Raw genomic sequence first — 16159 nt, forward strand, 5'->3', positions numbered from 1 at the left:
TATTATCTTGTTATGGAACCCATCAATTTAAAATAAGCTTTTTAGGTTGGGTTTTTTTAAATTTTAAAAAAAATATATCTTTAAGCTGTTTGTATGGTGTTAAAAGTGGTTAGTGGTTTCTCTGTATTTTCTGCTTCCACCGGAACACTACAGGGTAGAAAGTTAAATCCTAAAAGAATTCACCATTATGCCTTGGAGCTTTTTCTTTTATATTTTTGCTACAAGCTAGATGGGCAAACAAGAAAAATAAAGTTCAACAAAGAAATTGATAATACAGACATGTTTGACAGCTTAACTTGCATAAACCATTTAACACAACTATGTCCACAAGGAAGAAGTACTATTAAGTTTTCACAACACAAGCTTAGTTGCTTTCACACTACCTGACCACATTTATTCATTTCTGCATTTTGCCAGTCTGAAAGAGCTACCAAACAGCTCAGTCAGAAGAATGACTACCCTTTCAGCACTGTAAGAAAAGAAGAAAACGAGATGCATAATGAATTAGATACCACACAGCAACAATCAGAGGTCAGAATCACTCAAAGCATCAATCACAAGTTTATACAAAAAATTGTGCTTTTTAACCATCTCCGCAATATTTTGCCTCACTACCATCAAAGTAGTATTGCACCCAATCGTACACACCAAAACAAGCAATTGTGAATGAGCAACACACACAAAGAACTGCAATAAACTAACCCTAACATTTGGCTTATACTAAAACAGCTTTCCAGTGAGCTACAACAGCAGAGCTTGCCAGCTTAATAAATTTCTATGACAACACAAAACTTGGCACTTGACACCTCATCTGTTAAATTACAGATTGCCAATGTGACAAAATTGCATCCCAAAGCAAGTCCTGCATAACCAACAGTCTGAGGAGTCTCAAAGGAAGCCATAAGCTGCTCCCAGAAGCAGCACTGTAATTTATCAGAGGTGGAATCAAGCTGGAGAGTCACTGTTTTGAAGCTCTACTTGATCAAAACACAAAGGTCACTAGGCTTCGTGCCAAGAGTCTGAAGATGCCTTTTTCAGAATAAAAACTACTGCTTTACTGTCTCAGATATATGGCCAAAACCACCAGTACAGGATTTCTGCCTCATCATTGAGATGGATCGCACAGGTGATATGTTAACTTGGCACTCATGAGGCCTAGGGCAAATCAGTTCAGAAAGCAACCCCTGCAGCAGCATGGCTTGACACACTGGCCATCCTTCTGCAAGAATTAAACGGGAACAGTACAGAGGCAAGCTGAAAAGGCTGTGCTGGGTAGAACTAGAAAAATCTTTCCCCCTCTCCCTTTATACAAAGATTTTCACTCACACTTAGAACTACAGCTTATTTAACATCTGCCTACACTTTAAAACGTTTTCTCCCACCATACAGGAAAGAATCTACACAGGTGATAACCTCAGCCATAGAGGCAGCAAGACACCTCTTGGAAGGACCAGCAAGTTTACATGCAACATCTGGAGGGAAACTTACTCTCCTCTTCGTTCTCTACAGCCACCAAAAGCATCAGGAGCAACAAATCCTATCACAAGGGATGAAGGTCATTCTGCTCTTTGGGAAAAGTTTATTACATTAAATAAAAACGTGGGTAAACTATTTGTAAGGAAAGTCAAATCATCAACCGACTTCCAGACTTTCGTTATGCCACAGAAAACCCTGTGTACTTCTAGAAGCTATGCAAGATCCTACTTAAACAAAAAAAAAAAAACCTTGCATCTTGTGAAAAGGAAATTTTCAAGTGGAAATATTGAAAACATTCTTCAATGACAAGGCAGTTGTGCTATGAAGGAATTTCAGAGCATGTTTAAAACTGCAGCAAGAAGAATTACAGAAAACTTCCAATTTTTCTTTTTTGTACATCTGACAAGCTATAATTCATTACCTTTATTTACAGGTTTGAAAGCCCGCTGACTGTGAAACAGCTTTGTAGGAAGAGGAATAGGCACAAAAGTTAAAGATTTTTCAGTAGCACAGTACCTGATTTTTTTTTTTTTTAAATAACTCTATTCCTCTTTTGGAATAATCCAGAAAGTGAGAAAGTGTCACTAGGCATGGCAAGTACACACTTTCCAAGACAGTCTTACTGACCAGGTATAACATATGGGACCAACATAAATCTTCTGAAAAACATTTGTTAAAAATCAAGCAGACAGACCACCAAGCCACAGTATTTACACCTACAAAAGCCACCGCAAGCAGCTATTACAGCACCAGATTTCAGCAAGCAGCCTGAAGAACTCAAGGGCTGGTTGAACTGAGGACTCAAGAACGGGACACAAATCAAAACTCCAACTTGGTCATTTTTAAAGCAATAACAGAAGTTTGAGTTTGCCTTTCAGGCCCCTAGGAAGAAAGACCACATTTCTCTGGGTATTGTTCCTCAGATCAATACAAACAGCACAGCGATCACACCTACTCCACCCAAAAATCAAGCTTTTAGGTACTGGAACTCTTGAGTTGGGATCAGTCGTAAATCTGATCCTCCCTGCTGCCACACAACATCCTGCAGAGCACTGACACTGACCATCCCACTGCCCTATTTGTATCGCTGTTTTTCTCCCAGAAAAGCAGAGACTACCATCTCAACATGCTTTTAACTGCACGGAAGCACAACAAGCTTTGCCGCTTTCTAACTGTAAAATCTGGCAGTGCCACTAAGAACCAAAGCTGGAGTCAAAATGGGATTTTCCCTTTCAAGGAAGGGAACAAGAGCCTGAGCAGACACTGCGACTCAAGGACAGAACACAATAGCTGAAGGAAGCAGCTTCCTATTTATGTTCTAAATATATGGTTTGCACAGTATGTGTCCTGATACACAGAAAAAACCTGACAGCTCTCAGAAGCACCACAGCATTTCAGAGTTTCAAATGGTGCAACCTAACTTACAGTAGTATATAAAAATCAGAGTAATTAAGGGAGCCCTACCCAGAAAGCAGAAGTGCACAGGTACCTCTCTGGTTATTCAATGCAAGGCTAAAATTCAATTTCTACAGCACTGATTAAGAAAGCTATGAATGCTATGCAAAGCAGACTATTTTTAGATGCCTATATTCTTAGTGGGAATGAATCTCCCTACACTGGCCTCAACAATTCAAGAAGCTTTCAGTCCATGGGGCAAACCCACCATCTTTACAGGCTGAGAAAATTCAGGCCTCGGACAGAAAGAGTTTACCAAAAAACCCCTTAAATTTGCTGACAAAATTAGCTACTTTCAATTACAGTTCCTGTGATACAGTAATGGATTAAGCTAGCAGACACAGGACCCAGGAGCTCTTAAAAGATTACCATTTTATATTGTGCAACACCACTGATTTTTAAAAGGTAGAAAATATTTACCGAAACTTACAGTATTACATAGCCTCAACACTTCCTAAGGAAATCAACAGGCCACCAGCAAAACATTTGGCATCTATTTCAGTGATTCTTTTCAACAGCAGAGTTCTGTTGGGTTATTAAAACATAAATACAATAAAATTTTAGGCAAGAATCCAAAAAATCACAAAATACAGAGGGCCAATATGTAACCAGCAATCAGGTTTGACAAAAACACTCTCTACTAACCTGAAGCAGATCACTAGCAGTAACTAAGCCTTGCTGCTGAAGATGACAAGCCTGAAGTCTTCCACAAATTCAGTAAGAGCCTTACAAAGAAAGTCATTTCAAAATTACTTTAAGCTGAACTTAGGATTTTTTTTTTTTTTTAGTATTTTGCAGAGGTAAGTAACTACTTCCACCGGGTTTCAAGAGCTGTAAAGATTTTAGGCCATGTGTACAGCATTTGGAAGATAAAAAGCTCAAGTTACAGAAAAAGCAACATGTTCACTGATTAGGTTCTAAACTCCTGTAAAAAACATCACATAAAACATGCTAAAAGTGCCACTGCTAAACCTGTCTTCAGAACACTGTCTCTTACCGACTTCTCAAACCCATGCACAAACAGAACATATGGCAGAGCAGCATACCTCTGAGAAGCACTCCAAGGGGCGAAGGGGATTTTGAATGATACCATAGTTAAATTAGATTTCAGGATGTCTATCATTTTGAAATTTACAGAGATAAAAACCTTACCCTGTAAGTCACATTAACAGCAAAATAAGCTACTGGTTAATTTGACTGTTTCAAATTTACGTGTTTACACATAGAAAAGCCACCTGAACATTCCACATACTAGAAAACTGCACACAATTCCGTCAACCTGAAGCCACGATGCTGATTAGACACAGTAACTTTAGTTTACACAGAGTGGCTGAACCAAGCACGTATGTTTGTTCTCATATGCCAAGGCCAGTTAACTTTCAGGTTTGGAACCTACCTCAAATACATCAGGCATGCATCAATTGTGACATGGCCACTTCAGGCATTTTCATATCTCAGCTAGGATTGTTTACAACCACCCTCCCCCCCCCAAGAAACTCTCACTTCCCACTTCCCCTTCAAACACTGCAGGATAAAGTTTCTGTTGGAAGGAAGTGAAGGAAATTTAGAGACCCATTCTCAAAGGCTTTGTGCTATTTTCCAGTCCAAAAAGTGTTTTAGAACAGTTAAATACTATTTCAAAAGGTAAAGGAGAACTGCAGTATTCATAATAGTAGGGATGGTTATAGAACAACAACAAAAAAAAAAATCTGGCTAAAAGAGTGGTGTCCTCAGCCATGATTCTCTGTGATAAGAATTCCTGACACTATTTAGCAATGACCCATCACAGGATCACAAAACATCACTGTCCACTTTTCCTAAGTTATGTTTGCAGTTTCTCTTCCACTTATTCAATTGAACATCAACAGTAACCACTTTAGCATCAGTTAAAAACAAACTGAATATCTAGGAACCCTATGCTAGAAAGATAAACAGGATCAGGTGTTTCTCTAAAGAGGAGAGAGAGGTAGATAGCAAGCTTGCTATGAGTTTGGTTTAGAGACACCAGGCCAAGAGGATCAACAGTTAACAGCAAACTTAAAAGTATAAGGACAGAAAAAAACAAGACAATAACAAGCCTAGAAAGGAGAAACAAGTCTACTACCAACTAAGTTTGCTTCCTGTTTATAAGGCAGTCACGTCACTCAGACCCATCCTGCCTATAATTTTAGTCAATGCCAATGTAGTTACCGTAGAAACAGGAAATACTTCAGTTGCATGCACTAAGAATGATTTGTCAGGTGTCATACCTGTTTTGTTACCTGCTTAAAAAAAACGTTCCACTGAGAACAGATGCCATGCTTCCTTCCAACAAGTAGGATTCAGAAAAAGACAGTCTAAGCTCATGACATATCAACAGACTAAATGGTGTATTTTTTAGTATTATCTCACTTCTGTTGTAAATACAATCCAAATTGTTTGTGGTTTGTTGAAATTAAACTATGACTGCTCACTAGTCATTCTATAAAGAGAACACGGTACTACTCCAAGTTAGAGAACTATTGCAAAGCAGCTATTTCTAACAATACAGCATCTGTCAAAACAGCCAACTGCTGCTATTTCTAGTTTTGAAATAAGCAAGTCCATTTTACTGGGCAGCATGTTCTTAACTGGAGGACAGCGTTGAGAAGCATTTCTTCCATGTGGTCTGCAGGAAGGTTATGTCACCGGATTATTTACTATAGCTCACTGCTTACAGGTTACTTGTTTTCTTTGGGTAAGTCACAACAATGCCGATCTTCTAAAGAGGCCGCCGAGCACAGCTCAGGGGTAGGCCCAGCACCGGCCGCTTTCTCAGTCTCTCCCAGCTCCACCTGTCACGACCAAGGCTACAAAAGCGGACAGGGAAAGAGAAATGAACACAGCTCAAAAGCCAAAGGCTTCCGTGCCACCTCCACACGATCGCCGTGCAGCTGCCGCCGCCGGAGCCTTCCTTCCTGCACCGAGAACCGCAGCCGGCAACCCACGGACCTGAAAACACTCGACTCTCCCGCCCCGAGCCACGACCAGCCCGGGCCGAGGCAAAGCCCGTCAAAGTTTGCTCGGCGGCTCCTCCTGTCGATCGGACGCCGGCTGAAGAAACAGGCGGCGGCGAAGAGGCGAGGGCCGGGGCGGGGAGCGGCGCAGGCCGGGTCGAGCCAGACCGTGGGGGCCCCCGCAGGCTGCTCCACACGCACCCCGGAAACGGCGGGCCGGGCGGGCTCCCTCTACCGGCCCCGCCACCTCCCGCCCGGCCCCGCCGCGGCCTACACCGTCGCCCGCCACCCCCGCGGCCACGACCCCCGCCGCCCCGGAGGCTCCAGTCCCACACCCCCCACAGGCAGCCCACCCGCAGGGCGTCCGGGGCCACGCACGACGCTTACCTCGGGGGGCGTAGGAGGCCGGAGCGGGGCGGCGGGCTGGGGCCGCTGGCGCTTTTATCCTCTCGCCTCCGCCGTTTCGCTACAAAATGGCGGACGGGGTCGCGCGCTCACGTCGCGGCCTTTCCCCTCCCCCGTCCCCTCGCGGCACGCCAGCGGGGGGGGGCAGCGGGGGCGCGGGTGGGCGGGGCGCCCGCCGAGCCTCCCGCCCCCCTGGCTTAGCGCTCCACCAATCAGAACGCAGGGCCGCCCGCGATATGCCCAATCAGCGCGGCGCGACCTCTGGGGGGGGACGTCCTGCCGTCCTCCCCCCCGGCCCTCCGCGCGGAGCAAGCGCCGCGCACCCATTGGGCGAGAGCGGCCGGAGTCCTTCCTACCGCTTTGGCCAATCAGCGCTGGCAGGCCTCTTGATCCACGCATGCGCACCAGCGGCCAACCCCGGGCTGGCAAGGCCGACCAATGAGCGCGGGGCGGGGCGCTGCGCTGGGGCGGGGCGGGAAGGGGAAGTGGCGGGGAGCGCCAAAGGGCGCGCGAAGTCATGGGGGGGGGCGGGGGCGCCCCTCCCCGAGTGGTGCGGTCCGCCCCGCCTCCCCCCCCGGGCGGTGGTACGGCCCCAGGCACCTCCCCCCCGCGCAGGGCGGTGGTACGGCTCCAGGCCCTGCATCCCCTCAACATGGGGGCGCGGGGCCGGGCGCGTCCCCGCGCCGCTGCAGGAGCCATTTTGCCCCGAAATTCCATTTACCCCAGCTCGCCGGCCTCGGGCCCGGGGAGGAAGCTCTTCAGCCCCTCAGGGCCACCACCCCGCGCCCCGGGACGGCTCCTTCCCGCCCGCCTCAGGCACCCCACGCCCGCCTTCCAGCCCCCCGGGGCAGCAACGCTGGGATGGGGACCCCCAGGAGGGCACCCTGGGGTACGAGGGCCTGAGGCCGGCGATGGGGCCTCACCTCTGGCAGGGGAGCCAGCCGCCATGGGGTCAGCACCCAAACCCACCCCCGGCCCCACGCTGTCCACCCCAGCGCTCAGAGAGCTGGGCTGGCGTTCCGGGACACGGCTTCATCCCCCGCATCCCACGGCTTCATCCCCCGCATCCCATGGCGCGAGCACCCCCGGCCCCACAGAAACCACCTCATGCCTGCCCAGCGCGCGCACCACAACGTCACTTTTATTGAGTCGAGGTCCCTCCGCTTTCTGCACGTAGAAAATACATTTTAAAAAGGCCGGTGTTTGTAAACAGTCAGGGGAGCGGTAAGGCAAACAGAGAAACGGCCACAGCACCTCCATACCCCCTCTGCTCTCAACCCCCCCCCGGGGCGATCAAGGGAGCCCAGCGGCTCCCTGGGTGACAACCAAAGACTTGGGACTCCATGTCTGCCTCCGCTTGGGCCGTGGGACCTCACCTTTGGGAAAGCCTGAACCACAAAAGCCACCAGGTACCAAACCCCTCTCCATCTTGATGGGGGGCGGGTACTGAAAGGCATCTTGGCATTGGCATCTGCTGAGCCTTGAGCATCCCGGTCCCCGCTGGGCACCACAGGAGGTGGCTCTGTGCTCCCCACACCCAGGAGGAGCGGTCTGCAGGGCTGGGTGGTGTCAGGGTGGGCAAGGGGTCCTCCTTTATATCTTCTTTATGCCAAGGGGTCCTCCAAGCCCCAGCGCTGGCTCTCAGGCAGGAGCCGGGTGAAGGCGCTCAGGAGGCAGCCGGTGCCATACAAACGGGGGGTCTGCTGGAGCCTGGTTTTGTCAAAAATTGAGGGCACAGAAGTTGGAGGTACCTTGGGGGAGGCAGGAGGGACACATGCCTTTACAGGATCCCCTCAAACATTCATGCTGTGCTCGGGGCTTCCTCCTCCTCCATCTGCGTCTCCCCGTCTCATCCCAAGAAGCAGTGCGGAGGTCCACATTTACCCACAGCAAGCGTTGGTAGGGAAAGACCAAATGTTTCCACGTGGGGAAGTGGCCACGTGCTGTCCTTCCACCCACCGCCACTGGTTGCAGAGGGAGAGAACCACAGTGAGAAGTACAGAAGCACGCCATGGTTCACCCTCCCACCACGACAGCCTGGGCTGCTTCCAGAAGATGCAGAAGGAGCAAAATCAGGTGCTGCACGAAGCTGGGCTGGACCCTCATCACAGAAGCAGCAATAGATACACATGAATTCCTACCTCCCCCAGGGTTTTAGAGGCCAAACAAGGAACAAGGAAGCTCCAAGAGTGAACAAGAGCAGTTTGCGGTTGAGGTTTAACTCCCCCAACTGATTCTGCAGCTGGAGAACTGCTCAACCCAGTGAAAGCAGAAGTGAAACTATTATCCAGACAGGCAACATAGGGACACCCCAGAGCAACACCAGCCACAGAGAGTGTAAACGACCAAGGGAACAATATAAAACGGATTAATACTGACTGCTTTATCCCCAAAGCATCCCTTAAAACCTACACCTGACCCAGTCGCATTCCCTGGACACCTCCTGGAACAACAGGATTGGAAATCTGGAGAAGAGCTTTGCTCTAGCGTAGTATCTCCAGTAGGTCAATGCAGCCACAGCACCTTCTCTAGTGGGCCAGCAACCCCTGGCAGGGGAAACATTGCACCTGTGTGTCCCTACCCTGGGATTGTCCTGATCCTCCAAAAAAAATCAGGCTGAAGGTGATGGTCCCACTTTGTAACAGAAAGTGCAGCCCAGGCAGAGGGAGATGAAAGAGTAAAGGCAGGAGACCGGCAAGATGAGCCACGGGAAAGCAGAGTTCAAACCAAACCAAACACTGACACAGAAGACGACAACGGGGATGTCACCCTGTCTGATAAACATGATTACTAGTTCCCTTTATGCAAGTCACGCTGTCTTCCTCCAACGTTGGGAGAAGGAGGAGTTTAAGCTGTGGAGAGCTCTACCAGCACAGGGGTACACGGGTGAGAGCGGCATGCGTTCGCAAACCCCAACTGCGACCCCTTAGTGATGTCTAAGGTAGTGATGTCTACCCCGGAGGGGCAGAAAGGGCTTGACCTGGACTACAGGTCCCCTTGTAGTGATGCTCTGGCTTCACCAGGGAGTCAGGGCTGAGAGGACAAGCCTGACTGCCTGGTGCGTTAAGACGACGAGATACAGACCACCACCGCAGGGCTTTTTCAACCGAGTCCCAGATCACAATGCTCCTCTTGGATCTTCCTAACACTCCAACGTGTTTTCTCCCTGCTTCCCTTTGGTCCTAGGGGAAATCTGCATCCCCACAGCAGCAGTGCGGTCCAGCCTGGAGGAGGAATCAGGCTGTGAGATCCACGAAGATGGCGTTGGCAGTGGTCTGTCCAAAGATGAAGGCTCCGAGGGTGACCATGAACACCCCGTAGCTGACCTGGGCCCACCAGCTGCAGATACAGGAGGACAGGGCATGTTTAGAGGGGACCTTCATGCCAACATCCCCAGGGGAAGCGGGGAGAGGGGAAACGTGTTTCGGTTACCTGATTGCCCTGGTTTCTTGGATCTCTGAGAGCTTCGCTTGAATCAGGCAGAGCCCTGAAAGGGAAAGGAGGCAAATTAAACCCAGACGAGGACTGAGCAGACACCCCACAAGCCATGGAGCTGCACTCCCCGTTACGGAGCAGAGAGTCCAGTTGGGCTGCCACCTGACTTCATGCCACACTTTCGTCCTTCTCTAAAGACCTCCTGGTTCCTGCATCTCCATCCTGCTCCCTCCGTCTTCAAGACACAAGGCTAAGAGACCTCCACTGGCCCCTGAGCATCCCAGGATGCCCTACCTGGGAAGACGAAGATGAAGCAGGCAGCCAAGCCCCCGATGACAGAGATGACTTTGCCGATGTCGGGGATGAAGAGTGCCAGGAGGAGGGTCAGGAGGAACCAGCTGATGGTCTGAAGCAGGCGCCTCCTCCGCTCCCGAACCACATCCTCTTCCACTGTCACCCCGGTGTAGCGGAGCCAGAGACCCTCCAAGACAGCCCTGTGGGCAAAGACCAAGGGGACAATATAAACCGGTTTCCCCGCACTACCCCTCCTGCCCACACCAGCCCCTGCCTCCTCCCAGCACTCACCGGCCACAGAAGTGCAGGATGGGGTAAGACGTCAGCACACAGAGGATGATGAAGGCCCGGGCGAGGGCAACAGGAATGTCGTTGGAGGGGTAGGACAGCAAGACGTCCTGCTCCACACTGGCTCCAAAGGTCAGGAAGCCGCAGACGCCTGCCGGGAAGGGAGCAGTCAGCAGGGGACAGGGACAAGCCTCCTGCACGTGTGTTTGAGGGACCAGACTTGGATGGATATAGCACAGGGAACATTGCAAGGGGGGTTGGGTGGACTCCCCTCCCTTCCCGCTCTGTCCCTCTGCTGACCAGAGGGTCCATACCCTCCAGAAGCTCACAGCCTCTTCCAAGGACCGTGCCACACTCACACGGCATCCTCTTGCTCACCAGTGCCCGTGTAGACGAAGAGAGCGATCACCATGGCCGCTGTCACCACCACTCCCCAGGTCTTCACCTCTGGCTGCTTCATGCTGTTAAAGACGGGCACACTGCTCACATGGCACTGCCAGGGACACAGAGAGAGAGCAGGGACACACGATGGGCTGAGCCCAAGCACACAGGATCCCACATGTGATATCCCCAGGTTTGTTGTGATATCATGATCCCCCCAGGTTTGTCGCTGGAGAAGAAAAGCAGGGGACAGGCTGCCCCGGCCTTTCCATCTGGGGTAAAATTGATGCATCTCCATCCAGGATGCGGTGAGATGTTAAACTGGCTTCAGCCCCCTCACAAAGCTGTGCAGTGAGCATACCGGGAGCGTTTTGGCCGATCACCCAGGGGAGCATCCCTGGACCACGCTGGTCCCCCACCCAGGCGGCCACAGGTGAGAAGGGGAGCGCCAGGCTTGTGGCCTTACCTGGAACCCAAAGCAGATGGTGGGCATGGCATTGAAGACGGCAGTCCAGGTGGAGGGGCTGGCGGGAAAGAAACACCCACTGGTCAGACCAGGGCCCCCCACGCCCCCCACCCAGCGCCCTGGGGGAGGATGAGCTGGGGGTGCTCAGCAATGGACTCGCTCCTCTGCTGACCTGCCCGCGCTGCAGTCACTGTGTCCCCCCACCCAGGATGATGCCTTTGCATGGAGTGAGGTTTTCCTGGGACCTGGCACTTCCTGAAGACCAGGGCCTTCACTGAGACAGAACCAGCCAAAATTGAGGACATCATACAAAAATAAAAGTATCAGTAAAAAAATAAGAAATCTACTTGGGCAGTGCCGAAAACCAGTCTAATCTTTGCTCTGCCCTAAAATTCCCACTGGCTGCACTGGGCCCATAAATGTCCCCAAACCGTGAGGGAGGGGACAAGCCACAGGGGCTGTGTGGCCAAGGAAATAACCAAAATCATCCTAAAATAGACACAGCCCTGGTTGCTGGGTGAGCACAAGCACTGCAGGGGGAACTGTGGGCCTGGCTGTATTGGAGGTAAAAGTCAATCAGCTCTCCCCAAAACCTGCGATGGAGCCATGGGGACCTCCAAGAGGTCTTTTTCCTCTCCTTCACCACCTCCTCCTCTGAGATATGCAGAGATGCAGCCACTTGGGAGCTTCTGGCAGCAACGCGCAGTGTCCCTGGGCCCAGGGATGGGACTCATGAAGGATTTGTCCCCAGCCTTTGCAGCCCTCGCTCCCAAACCCCTGCTTGGCTCTGCAGTGCTGTGATGGCCACAATGAGCATCAGGTCTCTTGCACTCACCTGGTGGGGATCTCCACAGGCATGAGCTCCTTGTCAGGCCAGATGTACTTGATGATAATGACTGCTGTGACGTACCATGTGCCAATCACACTTAGGGAGCTGCAAGAGGGGACAAGAGACCGTCAGCGTGCTGCCTCCCTGCTCTGCGGAGGGTCTCCTCCCAGCCTCTCCAGCCCCATCTTCCTCCCTGCACAGCCCAGGCCACCCCAATCCTTCCCATCAGGACTCTCCTTTCCCATGGGAATATGCCAGGCACTGTCACCCACTGTCCCCAGTGCAGATGCCAACACAATGCCGCTGTGCTCAGGGGCTTGTGATTAGCAGACCTGCCAGCAAGGGAATGGACTGGGTTTGGGGCAGGAGAAAGAGGCGAGCGTTAAAGAAATGACACTCCTCGGTAGGCCTGGTCCAGCTCCAGCAGCCAGGTGGCACCAAGGTGCTTGGTGGAGCAGGCCTGGCCTGCAGACCACCCGGCCTAGGGATCCTTACTGGCTCTCCTTCCTGCTGGATGGCCAACTCCAAAGACAGGGGACAACACAGTTGAAAGCAGCTCTCCCCGCTTCCTCCAGCGAGCAGAAGGGAGGGACACAAGCCCCAGAATATGACACTGCGGCTGCATGGTGCTCAGTAGCTCCTCTGCTTCCCAGATGGGGAAATCGAGGCATGGGAAGGCAGAGGAGAAGATGTCCAACCCCTCAGGGGGAAGCGGGCAGATACGGCGCTAGAACCACGGTGTTTCCACTCCCTGTCCCCTGGGACCGTGCTTAGGTGGGTGCGGGCTGGCCCATGCCAGCTCCCAGCCCAGAGATCTCTCTCCACCCACCTGGCATATTTTTGGAAGCCGATCTCCTTGGGGATGGAGAGGGGCAGGATGAGGAGGAAGGCAGTGATGCTGATGGTGAACTTGCGGTCCGTGTACCAGTGGCTGCTCCCAGCTTCCTCGGGCTCCGTCACCAGAGCAGCAATGACTGTGGGGGCAACCGGGGCGGTCAGGTTGTCCCCTTCCAGCCGAAGGGACAGCAACTGGTTATTTTTTTCCCCCGTGGGACACACTTACTCTTGTCCTCCTGGTCTCCGATGATGATGAGGAAAGCAATGCAGGTGCCAAAGGTGTAGACGGCGATGGCCACCTCACACAGCACGCCAGGCACCTTCCCACAGACGGCCCACACAACCTCCTGGTAGGTCCGCTCGTTGCTGGCCTGCGAGCAGTACGCCAGGATGACCAAGCCTCCGATGATGAAGATCAGCATGCACTGGGGTGGGGAAAGAGGCAGGGAGGGGACGGTGAGGCAACGGTGTGATGAGGTCCCCAAAGCCACCTCAGGCAACCACCCTCGTACACACAGAGCATCTCCGGGGTCCCTCACCCAACAGGGCTTCCTCCCAGGAGCCACGTCCTCCCTGAGCCCCTTCTGGGGCTCCACACGCCCCCGCCACGTCCCCTCCCCTCCCTCTCACCATCTGCAGTGCGATGCCCGCGGCCACACCACCGGCCATGCTGAAGGCGGCGGGAAAGTTGAGCAGCCCAGCCCCGAGGGCAGCGTTGACCACGATGAAGACGGCTCCCAGAGCCGACGTGGCCCCCAGACCATTTCCTTGGCTCTCTCCGCTCTTTGGCACTGTCTCCACACTGGGGCTCTGCAGAAGCCTGGCCCGTTCCCCGGCGTCAGCGCTCCACTCCCAGTCCTTGTAGTCACTGTTGATGCTCCCGGTGCTCTGAGCCATTGTCCCTGCTAGGGTGGCACACACCACCGTCCACGTCCCACTAGTGCTCCTGCACCGGGCTCAGCCAGCCGCCTTGAGGAGGGTCCTCTGCCAGCGCTGGCTCCATCAGGCCGGGAGGGCAGCAAACAGGCAGGCTGGGACTGCGGCAGCGCGGGGGTCAGGCACTTCACTGCTCCTAGAACGGGATGAAGAAGGACACAGTAAATGTTAATTAACGTATGTTAACAAGGGACAACCTGGGCATCAGATGGGCGGCACAGAGGAAATGAGTTCCCTGGGTCTCAGCTTGGGGGTCACAGCACACAGGTGTCCTCATGCCAGCAGAGATACAGCAGGAGAACTCACCTCTCGTCCCCCAAATTCAGGGCGAGGACACCACTGCCGTCGGACGGGGGACTGAGCCCTGGCCGCAGGGCTGGGGAGCTGCAGCCTCACGGTAGGACTCGCCTTTCTGCAAGCACGAGACTCAGTGTCACGGCTCGCTTCCCAATTTCCAGCCCCGATTCCTGCAAGCTCTGCAAGAGCTGCTGTGCATGTGCTCCCGGGTAAAGGTCAAGGCTGGGCTCAACTGGAACGACCCGCGCGTGCAGCAGAAACACTGTGTCACCAGGACAGGCAGGACCAGCCGCTCCCAACGCACCCCCGGGGTGACCATCAGCACCAGGTGTCTCAGAAGCTTTTGGACCTGAAGACCTGGTGTTTCCAGCACTGCAGCCCTCAGGGGCTGGACAGCCCAGATCTCACCCCAGTGCCTCGCTGAACTGTAGGAGATCAACCCTCACAACGGTGCAGGGCTTCGCAGGGACCTTCACAGCCAAGGGAAATCTCTTTTTTTCCTAGACAACATCTCCAAGGACTCTTCCTGGCCACCCCACCCTTTGCTTCTAGGCTACTGAAGCCCCACGCTTGTGCTACAAATCCTCTTCAAAGGTTTCTGGGGAAGGGGAAAACCCCGCCGGCTCTGTGCGGGGGAAGAAAGGCAGCCCTCCCTGTCCCCCGGGGGTAGGAGCGCAGAGGGGACAGGTCGCAGGTCCCCAGGCCGGTGGGTCCGCTGGCACGCGTGGGTCCGCTTTGGCTGAAGCCCCCGCCCGGACGAGGAAGGGGCCGATACTTCTCCCACGGCAGGAGGAGGATGCTGCAGGGTGCCCGGCTGTCCCTTCGCCCCAGGCAAAGCCACCGTACCGGTGACAACCAGAGACCCTGAGAGCAGGCGCTTCTCCGAGGGTGACTCGACAAACCCACGGACCCGCGTGGGCCCCGGCGGCGCCCCACGCCCGCCCCGCTCCGCTCGAAGCCAGGCCCGCAGCCGGTGGCGGTCACCCCGCCTCTGCAGGGGCTGCCCTCGGGGACGCGACGCGGCCCCAGCGGGTGGCTGGGCTCCCCGCGTTCCCCCGCCCCGCGCCCCCCCGCGTCCCGGCCCCGCTCACCGGTGGGAGCCCGCTCCGCTCCGGCCCCGGCTGGGCTCGGCGGCGGCGCAGCGGCGGCACCGCCCTGCCCGCTGCACGCCGGGGGTTGTAGTCCGCCCCCGGCCCGCCCCTGGGCTCCCGCAGCCCGGCCGGGAAGCAGCGCCCATCCCCGGGGAGCGGCGGCGAGCGGGCTCCCCCTTCGGGAAGCCCATCCATCCCCACCGCCCTGCAGCCGGACCCGCAGGGACCCGCAGGCAAGGACAGGGAGAAGACAGGGCTCTGCTCCAGCTCTGCATTTATTGTAACAGGGAACGGGCAGCAGAAAGGCCTAACGCCAGGTAAAAGGGCTCTCTGCAACCGGGAGCGGCAGCTCCAGAGCCACGCAGAACCGGGGACCACAGCACGAGAACCCACAGCGCCCTGGGGCAGCACCAGCAGCACGGAAAGTGGCTTATTACACAAATGGCAGCAAGCGGCGGCCGCGGGCATCGGGCCACATAAACAATCATCATGGTGCAAACCCTCTGTCCAGGACCAGCAGCAGGCTCCAGCTCTCCTTGGCCTGTGCAAGCAGCTCCTCCTACGCCAACAAGCGCCGTGACGGCGTGCGCTAGACTGGCCTGTCCTGGCTCCCAGGAGAACACGGCTGCGCTGGGCTGGAACGAGGAATGAGGACCGCTCTGCTAAATGTCCTGGCACGGCTGCAAAGGGGAAAGGTGCTAGTGGATGGAGAAAGCTCACGCAGGCTCAGAGGTCACCCCTCCAGGTCCACCTAGGGAGGCAGGTTTGCTTGCTGCAAGGAGAAACTCCGCTGTGACCCAATGGCTGGGCACGGGGCAGATGGCCTTTGGGAGCTCACGCTCTCCCCAGCGACAGCTGCGTTCAAACCTGTAGGCTTCAATTTCAGCTCTGCGACGCCAGCTCCCACCTGGGGCAGCCTCAACCCACACCCCCCAGGTGCTCTGGGGGCACACAGGTGGGAACTGCCCTCTCTCTGCGGGGGATTGTCGGGATT

At 54.0% G+C, this 16159-nt stretch overlaps 2 protein-coding genes across 15 annotated transcripts in view; both read right to left on the bottom strand.

Moving 5' to 3' along the window:
• The window catches only part of CNOT1 (CCR4-NOT transcription complex subunit 1), a 60408-nt gene extending 53877 nt beyond the window's left edge, over window positions 1-6531 (bottom strand). For 2 of the 12 annotated variants that reach the window (XM_087739152.1, XM_087739154.1), the window contains exon 1: window positions 6294-6530. The gene's annotated coding sequence lies outside the window, so the exon portion shown is untranslated. Of the gene's footprint in view, window positions 1-3361; window positions 3383-5627; window positions 5760-5901; window positions 6109-6293 lie in introns of those variants that run through there. The other 10 variants (XM_087739159.1, XM_087739157.1, XM_087739148.1 and 7 more) reach the window with 9 other exon arrangements.
• Window positions 6532-7429: 898 nt separating this feature from the next.
• Window positions 7430-16120, bottom strand: SLC38A7 (solute carrier family 38 member 7). Of its 3 annotated transcripts, XM_087739893.1 has the most exons (12): window positions 15166-15180; window positions 14084-14189; window positions 13472-13913; window positions 13068-13266; window positions 12834-12978; window positions 12011-12109; window positions 11176-11233; window positions 10707-10821; window positions 10332-10479; window positions 10041-10240; window positions 9744-9798; window positions 7430-9650 (listed from the first exon to the last, which is right to left on the bottom strand). In XM_087739893.1, exons 3-12 carry the CDS (start codon window positions 13736-13738, stop codon window positions 9548-9550), a joined length of 1389 nt encoding a protein of 462 aa, XP_087596019.1. In that variant the 5' UTR covers window positions 13739-13913; window positions 14084-14189; window positions 15166-15180; the 3' UTR covers window positions 7430-9547. The 3 variants fall into 3 exon arrangements, with proteins under 3 accessions (XP_087596019.1, XP_087596017.1, XP_087596018.1); XM_087739891.1 differs by lacking the exon at window positions 14084-14189 and having other exon boundaries at window positions 15166-16120; XM_087739892.1 differs by lacking the exon at window positions 15166-15180 and having other exon boundaries at window positions 14084-15095.
• Window positions 16121-16159: the final 39 nt, after the last annotated feature.

This window comes from Nipponia nippon, unplaced genomic scaffold, assembly GCF_047370975.1.
Source record: "Nipponia nippon isolate SJK-2023a ecotype South Korea unplaced genomic scaffold, ASM4737097v1 scaffold_7, whole genome shotgun sequence".
In the NCBI taxonomy this organism is placed as follows: Eukaryota; Metazoa; Chordata; class Aves; order Pelecaniformes; family Threskiornithidae; genus Nipponia; species Nipponia nippon.

Coding starts and splice junctions, on each gene's coding strand:
- SLC38A7 (XM_087739891.1), bottom strand. CDS start 13,738: ATGGCTCAGAGCACCGGGAGCATCAACAGTGACTACAAGGACTGGGAG. Junction 13,267..13,471: donor CGGGCATCGCACTGCAGATG/GTGAGAGGGAGG, acceptor TCCCCACCCCAG/TGCATGCTGATCTTCATCAT. Junction 10,480..10,706: donor CTTCGTCTACACGGGCACTG/GTGAGCAAGAGG, acceptor CCTTCCCGGCAG/GCGTCTGCGGCTTCCTGACC.